Source organism: Nanorana parkeri, unplaced genomic scaffold (assembly GCF_000935625.1).
Source record: "Nanorana parkeri isolate BGI_ZX_2015 unplaced genomic scaffold, ASM93562v1 scaffold368, whole genome shotgun sequence".
NCBI classification, from domain to species: domain Eukaryota; kingdom Metazoa; phylum Chordata; class Amphibia; order Anura; family Dicroglossidae; genus Nanorana; species Nanorana parkeri.
Window position 1 is genome coordinate 620021 of NW_017306636.1, and position 14017 is coordinate 634037.

The window sequence follows — 14017 nt, forward strand, 5'->3', positions numbered from 1 at the left end:
TGTAGCCAGCTTGAGACATTGTACTGAATTCTACTGTTTACTGCACTGTCTAAGTTAAAGATCTATTTTACAGATAACAAAGTGTATTTTTATTGCGTTCTACACATTCACATTAACAAACTTTGCTGGAAAAATCCCAGCAAACATAAATACACTAATAATGTTAAGAAAATGCATACTAACAATAGCGTATTTCGCTTTTTTTAATAAGAATAGTTTTGTTTTTCTAGATCCACTCCGTGTCTGCTGGCAGCACTGTACATTATTATTCTTTCTAAGAAATAAATCTGTAGGATTTAGCAGCATAAATGACTCTGAATGATTGCAGCATTTATTGTAGCTGTTTGTTGTTGGATAAGCTGCTGCATGATGCAAAAGGAGATTCCCAAGAACATGCTTCTGATTTTTACTGTGGGAATGGTAGAGAAGATCATTTGGTCTGATTAAATTGGACAACTATGTATGTTTCAGAGGAAGTAAAGTGAGCTGTGGTGTGTAAATATCAGTCATTTCCATGAGCCTTTTCCAACTCAGCCAGCTGAGCACTTATGAGGTCTATCATGTGCCAGCTCAATCTAAAAGGTCAATTCATAAAAGAATAACATTGGCAGAGCGTCTAATGCAATTTGCTGATTTATACAATAAGAAATTATCATCTGACTTAACAGCATTATATTTTCAATGTTTGCGGCATTTTGTATGTAAAAGTTGGTTCAAATTACCACGTTAATTTTGACTTTTTACATTATCAGTAGATCTTGTGACTTTAATTGTCTTTGAGGGCTCTATTGAGGAGAGCAGAAAAGAGCTGAAGATACAGATATAACAATTCAACACCTGTCCAATATTTATCTACTGTATGTGAACTGAATATTCAATTATTATGAGATCAAATAATAACCATAGCTAAAATAATTTATACATCTCATACGATTAAAATAACTCAAAAAGGACAGTGGATTGACCCTTAAAGCATACCTTTGGTTTGCACATGCTTTAACCATCCATTCCCTGCAGCACATACATACCTTTCCTTCCCATTGACAAATCACACTGGTGTGAATGGGGGCATCTTGCAGTGTGGCCCCCTTTCTCTGCAAGGGTTAAATGCTCATTTTGTCTTGGGGGTAATGAATAAGGTAAAACATATTTACCTTATTTCTTGCTCCCCCCTTGAGGTCCTTGAGGTCCTCACATATAGTGTAGAACTGCTAGTCCTGCATTGTATGTGATGATGTCAGACAGCTGAAACCAATCGATCGGTGAAGAGTAGCAGTTGTGGGGGACTGACCGTATGGCAAGGAGGAAGTCCACCTGATTGAGGAATAAAGTGGATATTTCACCTCATTCATTACCCCCCGAGGCAAAACCAGCTATTTAAAGAGAACAATAGTCAAACCTTTTTTGTTCTCTTTTGAGTCACAAGAGCACATTTACTAATGTACTCCTATGACCCGAAATCAGCATATAGCGGGCAAACAGCCTGCTATATGACAGCACAGAGCCTTGCTGCAGCAAGGAAAGATCCCAACAATTTTGTCTGGATCTATCCCATTGACTGATTGATAGCTGTCTCTAGAGACAGAGTCAGCGGTGCTGGCCCCCTCCCCAGTCTGTCCCTCCAATGAGCACTGGAAGAATAGAGAAAGGGGAGGGGAAAATACCCATGGGATGCAGTGACTGACAGTCACCGCTCTCTGCAGGGGAAGCCGTAAGCTGAGCGATCAGTGGTATGTGATCGCACAATTCTCAAGCTATAGTGCTGGCATGTGACAGCTGCAGTGTCACATGCTGGCTCAATCTATTTGAAAGAGTACATTTTACTCTACCGTTACTTCTCCTTTTTCCCTTCCAGTGAGAAGGTGGGGGGCATTGCAAGGTGCATGTTTTTAAGCTGACTGGTGTTCAGTATTAAACCTGTGAAGATAGATAGATACATACAGTAGGAGCTGACATTTTTTTATTTGTTTTTAAAAGAAACATGTGCTAAGAGAAATTTGCAGGTTGCCATTGCTGAGCTCCTTCTAAAAAACACCTGTTACTTGGCTGTTTCTGTACTGTTTGGGCTACTGGCCTGGAATGAATAGGCAGCTAGTAAAGAAAGTGTAAACTGAGAACTCTAGAACTGCACACTTGATCATAGTCAATGGTAGCTAGTTAACTGGCATTTTAAATAAGAGGTTGGGGATAGAACCATTAAAAATTGCTCTCAGAATAATTTTATCTTCAAGTTGTCAGCTGTAGAGTTGTCATTTTGATCCAGACTTTACTACCTAGTGAGTCACCTAGGTGGTTCAAATATGCCAGAGAAGTGTTCAGTCTCTTTATGCTTGTCCAAGATCACTAACTCACTAGTCAAAAAGGGTGAGAGCTGTGGAGCCTGCACTTTAAAAAGAAATCAACACTGACAGATCCCGTATTTATAACTGCACAGATTAAACTGGAGGGAAAAAAAGGAATAGAAATACAAAAAATTTCACCACTCTTCATTGGATGTTGCTTAGTAGACGTCTCTTTCAAAGTGACAAAATAATACTTTGTTTTACATACTATATTACAACCATATAAAAGGGTATGTGTTCATCTGGAAAGCTCGTTCTGCACAAAAGTACAACTTTACTAAAATAACAAAAACCACTAGCTGTTTTGGAACATTGTCACCAAGGCTGGATTTCGATCACTGGAGCATGTAGGTACAAAAAATGTGGATCCTATAGGAATAGGCCTGGGCTAGAGTCACTTCTTTTACTCGTAACAAATACTTGTTTCACTGGTATTTCTAATAATGATGGGAAAATCTTTTTTCCTCTGCAGCGTATAGGAACAAGCCTACTGTGTCTAATAGCAAATCCAGCCATGGTTATCCCAATTGTTTTAAAAACACAATAGTAAAATATGACTTACCATCAAGGGTAGTTCCTTCCCCATTGAGGGCGGATCCAGCTCCTGACCTGTATAATGCATTTACAGATATGGAGTATGTTGTACCAGCATCCAACTCTTTCAAGACAGTACTGGTAATGTTTCCTCTGAGTGTAACCTCTTTGGGCTCCCCTCCGGTTGTTGGTGTGTAGGTTACAAGGTAGCGTAAGGCTTTGCCAGGTGCTTTATCCCAGGACAACTTCAAACTTGATGTCGTAGGATCAGAAACTCGGAGGTTTCTAGGTTCTCCTAGAACTGTGTCAATTCAAACATTAAAACACGTAAGAATGCATTTGGTGTACCGAGATTCATTTAATTTAAACATCATATTTTAAACTGTATACAGTTTATATTATACCTTAATGTTATTAAAATATATATATATACAGTATATCCAAAACATTTTTAGATAGAATGGAGAAAGGTTAGTGAGGGAAAAGCTGCAAAAGGGAAACAGACAGCAATAAACAGTTGACAGTGGTTCTAGCACCCCACTACTTATCATAGATAAACACATTTTTACTTCTGTTGTGTTGCTGTTAGAGAGATGTCCCCTCACTTCCTGTCTTGAGGAAATTATTTCTACACAGTTGCTATAGCGTTACAGCACTTTTCAGTTTAGTATATTGCATAAGAACACTGGGCATTGGTGGTTGTATTTTAATCACCTTTTCCAATGTAAGCAGTGATTTGTTACACAGCTTAAAAGCCCAACTTCAGCCTTGCTATAAAATCTTCATGCAGTGTGGAGTTTACTTACTTTTCCTATACAGCCTGTTATTTTTTTATACTTCCTCCACACTCAGAGTTTGTACATTTTGTTGCAGCCAATGCCTTCAGCCCCTTCCTATGTGGCTTGGGCATCATGAACATGATCTTTAAGCATGTATGGAGCAATGCATGGAGCATACAAGACTTTGTGGGGCTGATGGCACAGACCACCTTATGTAATGCAGCTGCTGACAGGCATGCATAGGGTGCCCTGCAAAATGTTCTAATCAGCAGCTGGAAAAAGGGTTGCTTATCAGACCCTGTGATGGTGCCACAGGGTATGATAAATGAAAAAAAAAAAAATAACCCTCAAATTCTGCATGATAATAAAATAAAATGGGATAGTGAGGTATGGGGATAGGTATTTAGAATGCATGGCTTTGAAGCCATGGAATGTTGTACTGGGCCATACAATGTGTTACAACTGATCAGTGTCATCAACTATTGTAGTATGTATGGTTAGCTTAGTCTGCCTGTATATTTAAACGTAATCAAATGTAACAAACACAGCAACTGCACTACTTAGTAGTGGGTTTTAAAAACCACTGACAGTGCCACTGGATTTAATCTGTGGATTACACGAGTGACCAACAAAACATCATAGAACAGTAATAACATACTTTCTTCTGTTGCTCCATTTCCTGTCAAGGCTTTTCCTGGCCCTGAATGATACTCAGGGGTGACTGATACATGGTACTTTGTGTCAGACAGTAGTTTCTGTAGTGTTGTCGCTCTTTCATTTCCAGGTACTGTTACTTCTTTTCTTTCTCCACCAGCAACTGGCCGATACCCAATTCTGTATCTCAAAACATTTCCAGGAGCTGGAGACCAGCCAACCTTAAAGCTGTCAATGGTCTCATCGCTTACAATAAGGTTTCTAGGTGCTCCTTTTACTGTAAGGAACAGAAAGAAATGATCACTAAACAATATATTTTATACTAATGAGAAACAGCATCAAAACATGAAAATGACGAGTTCATTCATGCAATGCTTACAATTTTAAATACAGATGATGAACGTGTTGTTTGTTGTGGTTTGTTGTGGTTTAAAACAAGGGTTTGCAGAACTCAGATGTAAAGCTGCATTTTTTAGCGCAAATGCTTTGCTTATTGTTTAATATGGGTTATTTAAGTTAATAGAGTTCCTCATTTTATTAGATCAATCATAACTTGATGCTGAGAATGTCAAGATTGCTGCCAAGATGTCTTTACTCACAAACTGTAAGTTGGTATACTGGAAACAAAGATACCTCCCAGCAAGCAGTTAATAGAACATTCTAACTGGCTGACTCACTGTGCTCCTTTCAATTATTTTTCTGTAAACAGGGGCGTAATAAAAACAGCTTATGAGACAGTTATTATATCATTACATTGTTATGTTTCTTAGCCACCTACTTTACGTGTTTTAATATGCACACCTAGAGATGGTATTTTAAATTTTCTCAGGCTGTGCAGCATAATGGCTGCTGTGTAATGCTTAAGGGGTATGCCCATGGATATATCAAATAACTCTGTACCAGTGTAATTGCTAAACAGACCTCTGCACTCTGAATGACATCATACTCATTTTGTTTCTTGATGCTGAGCTGAAGGGGTTAGCCATTCACAACCAATTACTTCCCTTGGGGGAGGGCTTTCTCTTTGAGAAATCTTAGCCCAGCTGTGACCTTAAACCCAGATTTAATTTATGTATTAGTTTCAACATTGGCCGGAGAGATTAAGTGTAAAGAGTAAGTTACTGAGTTCCTAAAGTATTTCACTAACAACTTTAGTGCCATACAAAATGTTGGTTTCTTCTTAAAGGGTACACTTTAAGAACATCTAGACTTTTTTTATTTAATTTATGTTTTATGCTATGGATGTCTGTGGCTACTAACTACAGTTGATAATAGTAGTTTAGGTAGTACATTCTTCTCACTTTGTCTCTCCTTAGAAAAAAAGCTTTGTTCATCAGCTGTAGTGTATTGCATAATTTCCGGCAATAGGTAAAGGCTACTGTCAGTGGCGGAACTACCGGCGGTGCGGCCGGTGCCGCCGCCCGGGGCCCAAGGCAGTGGGGGGGCCCACTGAGATCCACTCCCGGGATTGTGGCCACTGGGCAGAGGAGACTGAGCGGGGCCCTTTAAAGTCGGCCGCGGCGGTTGCGATCACTTTTTCCGGCACAGGAGCTTCTGAGCAAAGGGGCAGGTCCTATGACTCACCTCCTCTCCCGGCCGCGTCCTTAGTAACAGGCGGCGGGAGAGGAGAGTGTGTCTGTGTCGCATGCCCCGCCCCCTGCACACTGTGTGGCCGTGATGCTGGATCCTATACCGGGTGAGTCTGAATGGAGGACTGAACGGCCGCGAGGGGAGAGGGAGGCAGTGGGCGAATGTGCTGCAGGGTGTCTTGTTGCGGGGGTGTCCAGTATATGAGTGCAGCCCTGTCTGGTATATATTTTCAAAGGGGCCACACTTCGTTATTTACATTGCCTCAAGATTTTGCATACAGTACTTTTAAAAGGGTGCACTGTGCAGTGATAAGTGGGGCCCTGTATGGGGGGGGGGAGGGGTCTTGTGAAAGTGGGGTTGGGGGTCCCTATACATGTGTACACTGAGAAGTGAGGCTCTGCATTGGGGGAGGGGGTCCTGTATATGTGAGAAGTGGGGCTCTGTATTGGGGGAGTGGGTCCTGTATATGTGTACAGTGAGAAGTGGGGCACTATATGTGTGTTGGGGGTCCTGTATATGTGTCCAGTAAGAAGTGGGGCTCTGTATTGGGGAGGGGGTCCTGTATATGTGTACAGTGAGAAGTGGGGCACTATATGTGTGTTGGGGGTCCTGTATATGTGTCCAGTAAGAAGTGGGGCTCTGTATTGGGGAGGGGGTCCTGTATATGTGTACAGTGAGAAGTGGGGCTCTATATGTGTGTTGGGGGTCCTGTATATGTGTACAGTGAGAAGTGGGGCACTATGTGTGTTGGGGTACCTGTATACATGTCCAGTAAGAAGTGGGGCTCTGTATTGGGGAGGGGGTCCTGTATATGTGTACAGTGAGAAGTGGGGCACTATATGTGTGTTGGGGGTCCTGTATACATGTCCAGTAAGAAGTGGGGCTCTGTATTGGGGAGGGGGTCCTGTATATGTGTACAGTGAGAAGTGGGGCACTATATGTGTGTTGGGGGTCCTGTATACATGTCCAGTAAGAAGTGGGGCTCTGTATTGGGGAGGGGGTCCTGTATATGTGTACAGTGAGAAGTGTGGCTCTGTATATGTATGTCACGGAGGGCGTTGTGTATAGGGGGGGGGTCATGTATATGTGTACAGTGACATGTATACCTGTGAGGCTCAGTATATGCATTGAGAGCTGTGCAGCTGCCATTGACTCTGCACAGACCACCTGTCAGCTGCACAGCCACCAATAAATCCGCACAAACCACCTTTAACCCCACACAGCCCACCATAGAACCTGTAAGCCACCTGAGAGTCTGTACAGCCCACCATAGACCCTGCAAAGCTCGCCTGAGACCCCACACAGCCACCTAAGCCCTGTGTATAAGCAGCAATTGCCTTTAAAAAAAAACAAAAAAAAACAAATACTCTTTTTACCTTTATTAATTCTTTGGTGGTTAGCAGGGTTAGTGGTGGGGGGGGGGGGGGGCCGAGAAAAAATCTTGCACCGGGGCCCTTTGTTTCTTAGGTCCGCCACTGGCTACTGTAGTATATAAAGGAGTTTTTTTGCATCCTTTGCCCTAATTAGCAGGAATTTAGAGAATATTTTCCTTAATGTGGTTATTGGTGGTGGTGGTTGGTACTTCTCATTAACAATTTCCGCAAAATGCAATTGCACTACTTGGTACATGCCAGGAAAGCCAGATAATACTATCTATCCTGTATCCTATATCTTTATAGCATTATCTGTAGACAGAGATCGGTGTAGATCTGGATAAATTATTTAACCCACCAGATCCCCTAAAATGCCTTCCTCCTTGAATATTCAGCTGCAAACATTCATGCAGAGATTTTTGCACTGTTGTACTGATATTATCAGCATTGTGTACCAAACTTTTCAAATGTCCAGGCTTAGGCCCCTTGTTTTATTAAGTTGACCCTGCTAGAAATATAATTAGACACAAAACAGGATGTCCTAATGACTATTCTCCCCATTTTTCGGTCATCATTAGATGTGGATAAGATACAGAGATCGGTGTAGATCTGGATAAATTATTTAACCCACCAGATCCCCTAAAATGCCTTCCTCCTTGAATATTCAGCTGCAAACATTCATGCAGAGATTTTTGCACTGTTGTACTGATATTATCAGCATTGTGTACCAAACTTTTCAAATGTCCAGGCTTGTTGACCCTGCTAGAAATATAATTAGACACAAAACAGGATGTCCTAATGACTATTCTCCCCATTTTTCGGTCATCATTAGATGTGGATAAGATACTATGCCAGGTAACCATTAGACACCATCTACTGGAGAATTATGGGTGCCAGAAATGGCAATCTAGATCTAGAACATGATTTTCTCAATTGTCTTTTTTTGGGGGGGAAATGTAAATTACCAATTAATTATAAAAACCATTCTTAAAAACAATTTACAAAAGCAACTTAATGATCTCTGCAAAAAATACCTTCTAGAGTTGTTTCTTCTCCATTTAGTGGAGTGCTAAATCCTTCCTCATATTCTGCCTCAACACTGACAGCATATGTAGTCTCAGGAAGCAGGTTTGTAAGCACAGTAGTAGTTGTTGGAGCTGGAACACTGAAAATAAATTCTTCTCCACCAATGGCAACCTTGTATTGGACACGGTAAGATAAAACATCATCGGCTCCTGGAGACCAGCTTAATCGGAAACTGTTGGAAGTGACCTCAGAGAACTCCAAATTAGATGCTGGTGTCAGAGCTGCAAAGGGTCATATAAAAACACATTAAGCCTTCTACACATTGCTACATACAGAAATAAGTTCCTTGTTAAAATTATTTGTCATAAGCTATACATGTGAAGCTTCCTTAAAAGAAAATGCCTTATTTTTCTGTAGGAAATTATTGCTAACATGTCACAGAGATTCTACAATGGTGGACAACTCCTCTTTGTGATAACAATAACGACTAACATCTGGAAATAACTGATTACTCCTACAGGTCCAGATAATAAAAAACAATGTAATCACTTGCTTTGGTTGCCAAAATGGAGTCATGTGTACCCTCTATTGCTCTGGAATTTTACATTTGAATGTCAGGGGCAGGGGTATAAGGAGAAGGTGGGTAACAAAGTTGATGCTCTGGACCTAGGATCCAAGGGCTTACACAGAGATTACATAGAACACAAACAATGGCACCTGGAGATACCACAAAGTTATTGATATTTTAGACACTTTTTAGGCCAGGTCACATTCACTTGAAAAACAATTTGGGAATCCAAAAAAGTATGGTAAGCCCGTTATCATCCACCGTTCTTGGTTAAATATCTGCTTGTATATGGTCAGCTTAAGACTTACAGACCATATTTCCTACAGAAGACCTTTCAGCAGTTTTTTTAGCATGTATTACTTAGATAAATATTGCTACAGAGTTTGGATAGGTCTAAAATAATCTGTATTTTACAGCATAAATTCATGATCAGAAAAACATTGGCCAATCATCAGCAATAATTCATCCAAGGCATCTAATCAGACTTTCTTCTACAAAAATGTTGTGTTTGGTTTTTGCAACCAACTTTTTCTTGCATTTATAAAATATTTTTATATGGTTAAATGTACGATACGTTCACTTTTGTTACTTACATTTCCTCTTTATTTTTTCAGTTTCTTGTTCAATTCTCAGACAAATAGATTGAGTCAGTTCAAAAGAGATTCTTTGGAAGGCATCAAAGTCTTCTACAGTGTAAACGTGGGTGTCAGCTGGTGGCGATGCAATTGCTTCTAGCTCAGTTCTCACTGCATCCTTAACACCCACAGCGAAAATTTCTACATCAGAATTTCTAAGTTTTATTGCTGGGTCTTTAAAGGCATCAGATGACTTTCCATCAGTGATTAGTATCATGACTCTGGGGACATTGGGTCTTGCTCCCCTGTTCTGGACAAGCACCTTTTCTCTGACAAAAGTCATGGCTTTGCCAGTGTTTGTAGAGCCCCCTCTATATGGAAATGTATTTATTGCATGAAGAATATCTTCAATCTTGTCATACTTGTTCAGTGCAAACTCTGTATGTGGATCTCTGCTGTACTGTACAAGACTGATCTGCACTTTGCTGGGTGAGATGTCAAAGCTTTTCACTAACACTTCCAAGAAGGCTCTGACTTTAGCGAAGTTGGCAACACCAATACTGTAAGAGCCATCAACAAGGAGAACAACATCAGCTTTTATATCCACACCACCGGAACATTCTGTGAAAAATGATACCCATGTTTATTAAATTATTTGTGTAGTATTTTGAACAGAAACATAATTAAAATTTCTGTCCTCATAAAAGGAATCAAGAAACTCTTTAAAAAGGAAGGTAAATAGTATAGAGTCAAATGCTTACCCACTCTTATTTTTACTGCCTGGGTTTTTTCCAGTGTTGAGATTGGCTCACTCGCTGTAAGGTCTTTCATTGCAAATACATTAATCTCATACTCTGTATCTGGAGAAAGATCCTTTAGAATATGACTTGTAGTTTTAGGGCCAACATTCACAGCCTGAGATTTACTTCCTGCCAGCATTGGAGTAAGCTGAATTCTGTAGCCTGTGATTTGGCTTGGTGAAGCCTTCCAGGTGATCTTCATAGATTTGGAAGTAATTTCTTTTACAAACAAATCTGAAGGAGGATCCAGGGCTGGAATGGAAAAGTAAACAGCTTTGATTTGATTTGAAGAAACAAAATATGCACTGGTATTTCCGTGCTTGTAAATATATAGAAATCAATGTGCTATCTAGGCAGCTATCAAAATGACTAAGCGATTAAACCAATTTACATGTTTAAATTGGGTCTGTAGAGTCTTATTCACTATGAAGTAACGGTTCTAAATAGTCACACTATTTAATTATATCTGCAGTACTCACAGTAAGTGAAGCGTAGAATAATTTTAGAATTCTTAATAGCATAGATAACAAAAGAATATACGATTTAAACAAACATGTTTAACGTTTGTTTTGGATAGAGTAGGAAAGATTTATACTCCTTTCAGGTTCTTAATGCTGTCTGTGTTTTTTTGCTGTCTGTATCGGCTGGGTAGATTCACCCCTCTGTTTGCACTGGTGGATGTGAAATCCAAAACTTTAGTTGTCCCTAGAGTGAGAAAATGCTCCTATTGGGATACCTATTCTTGTGCCAATTCTCTAAGATGGGATTTCCATTCACATTGCAAAGATTTATTTTCATTTCCATTTGCATGTCCAGGGCAGAAAGTGAAGGGAAATGTCCATAGCAGGCAGCACAAATAACCTGATTCTGGTTTTAACACTTGCATACTCTAACTAAAATGTTTTGACTTTACATAGACTTTAAAGCCGAACTCCAAGCACAGTCAGCCTGGATCCCTGACTTTTCTTTACTGTAGTTAAGTAATACAACTAGGTCTTGTCCCTCCCCCAGCATGTGACAGAGAAGCAACTGACTGATAAGCTCAGCTCCCTGTAACTGTGATATCTCCATCAACATGTTTCTTGCTATGATATGACTACTGCATCACAACTGACTGGTGCCTAGTGCTGCTTTTCCCTCTCTCAATCTGCACTCTTCTGTACAGGGGACTAAAATAATTAAAAATGTTATATACATACAGTACACATATACGAACACACACAAAACACTCACCTTCATCTCCACTAGTGATATCACTGAGCTGCTCATCAACACCAGAACAAACTTGAGTAATAATTTCATTTTGTACATCAACAATAGCATCAAAGTTAGGAACACTGTACACATGTTTTAGAGATGGTAAGGAGGCCATTTGTTTTAGTTCTTTTGCATCTGCTGCCTTTATACCTGAGAAACAAAATAAAGAAAAAAGATAATCCTCTTCCCACCAAGGTCATTGTTGTTGCTGTAGACCACAGAATGAGTTAGCCAGGTAAGAAAGGCTCCCTCAGAGAGGCCTTGTCAATTATATGATGCCCCAATCTACATGATTCAGTCAGCTATGTTCATTCTAATACATTTTAGATGCTTCTACCCACAGTGGAAAAGGTATACAATAAGTAAGCTGCTCCTGTCTGTAGATCTTGGCTGTCATTTATACATTCATGTTTGGAAAATGTTGCCAAGTAAACTCAATTTGTTATAATACATGAGTCACTGGTCAACCAGCAAACATTGTGCTATGTTGTGGAAATGCACTACACATTTAATAAGTAAAATACATATTATTCAAATTATATATCCTGCATGTAGAACCACTTTGCTGTTTGGTATGTCAAAGTTTTGCAAAACAATAAAATCTAAATATTTTCTTACCCAATGTGAAAACTTCTACTCCCAAATTCTGAAGCTCCTTTGCTGGAATTTCTACTTCATCCTGAGATTTACCATCAGTTATGATTACTGCTATTTTTGGAAATCCTTTCCTGGCCCCAGCAGAATCGACAAATGCATTATTTCTCATGTAATCAATGGCTTCACCTAAAATGTGATTACACATAAGGTAAATATACATTACATTATAAAGAAAACTTCAGGTTTGTTTAAAACTAAACTCCATCCAAACAACTAAATGAACAGTCAAAATACATATGTATGAAACACATTTGTTCTATCTGCCAGGTGATGTGTATTTTTGATCTTCCAGTTCAGAGCTTTAGACACTACTAGACAGCAGAGACAAGTTGATGACCTGAGTTTTCTCTACTGCAGTTAAGCAACACTGCTAGGTCACCTCTATGATTTAGCAGACTGATGACATAATTCCTCTGCATTGCTGTGAATGGCCTGTACTGCTGCCCATCCCTCTCCCAGTCCGAATACTTCTGTTCAGGCAATAACAAGAGCATCACACCAAGACAAATTTAGGTACTAGTATTAGCTATATTTTAGGAATCAAAGTCAGGATTTGTTACTGAAAAGGTAACTGCATTAATAGGTTTATTTTCATGGAATTCAGATTCAACAGAACTTCTACACTTTGTAAGCCAATGCCCTTACAAATTAGCTTTCTATTTTAGTATACAGTCTGCTATGATTGTTATCATTGCTAAAAAAAAAAAAAATTCTCCTCCTTGCAAGCACACAAACAGAATCCCTGATTCTGCAATTGGTTCACTTCCAAAAGCCTACGCAGAACTTAAGGCCACACTGCCAACAGTTTGTTGCATGGCATATGTCATCATTGAAAAATGTCCTTAGATTTACTGCGGTGGGAGTTCCATTATTGCTTCTGAGGTTGCCACCAGTCACTCATTCTAAAATATTTCAGCAAATGCACTGCAAAGGTCTTTTACTGTGGGATTCGCAAATGAGCCATTGGTTTACTGATTAGACGGAACCAGTAATAAACATTATCTAAAGTAAACATTATCCAGTAAGAATGAATGTGGTTGCATAAAATGAGGGTAAAGTACTTTTATCTACTGAAAGAAATAATATTAAATATCTTTAACAGCCAACCAACCTGATTATACAGAACCAGTGATAAACATTATCCAAAAATAAAAGCATGAGAATGAATATGGTCGTGATTGCATAAAATGTGGGTAAAGTACTTTTATCTACTGAAAGAAATAATATTAAATATCTTTAACAGCCAACCAACCTGATTATACAGAACCAGTGATAAACACTATCCAAAAGTAAAAGCATGAGAATGAATGTGGTCGTGATTGAATAAAATGTGGGTAAAGTACTTTTATCTACTGAAATAAATAATATTGAATATCTTTAACAGCCAACCAACAAAGAACATACCGGTCATGGTGTTCCCCCCTTTGTAAGGTATTCTTTTAATAGCCTTCAGGAGCTCAGCTTGGCTGTAATATCTGTTCATCTTAAACTCTGTTCTGGTGTCTGAGCTGTACTGAACAATGCCAACTCTTGTCTTATCTTCTCCAATGTCAAATGCCGAAACCAAAGAAGACATGAAATCAAGAATATACTTGAAGTTCGTTCTCCCCACACTCCAAGAGCCATCCACGAGGAACACTACATCAGCAACCGCACTAATAGAGCATCCTTAATAGATACAAAGATACCAAGTTATTATAAGTTTAAAAAAATATATTTTTGTGTCCATGCACCAAACACATATACTGTAGGCTAAATGGTGGTACCTTATTAGCCCTCATGCCTTCTAGTTGTGGATCCTGGGTTCTCTATGTTTCTCTGTGCCACCCATGGCATTGAATGTATATGTTCTTTCTTTGTTT

General features: G+C 39.4%; 1 protein-coding gene across 1 annotated transcript in view; it reads right to left on the reverse strand.

Annotated features, from left to right (window-relative positions):
* COL12A1 (collagen type XII alpha 1 chain) overlaps positions 1–14017 on the reverse strand; it is a 171265-nt gene that overhangs the window by 128550 nt on the left and 28698 nt on the right. Inside the window, exons 10-17 of the mRNA XM_018558906.1 lie at positions 13560–13823; positions 12117–12281; positions 11475–11648; positions 10203–10493; positions 9460–10062; positions 8307–8579; positions 4314–4586; positions 2905–3177 (exon numbers count right to left, since the gene is read on the reverse strand). Coding sequence (XP_018414408.1) covers positions 2905–3177; positions 4314–4586; positions 8307–8579; positions 9460–10062; positions 10203–10493; positions 11475–11648; positions 12117–12281; positions 13560–13823 — 2316 coding nt within the window. The remainder of the gene's footprint in view (positions 1–2904; positions 3178–4313; positions 4587–8306; positions 8580–9459; positions 10063–10202; positions 10494–11474; positions 11649–12116; positions 12282–13559; positions 13824–14017) is intronic.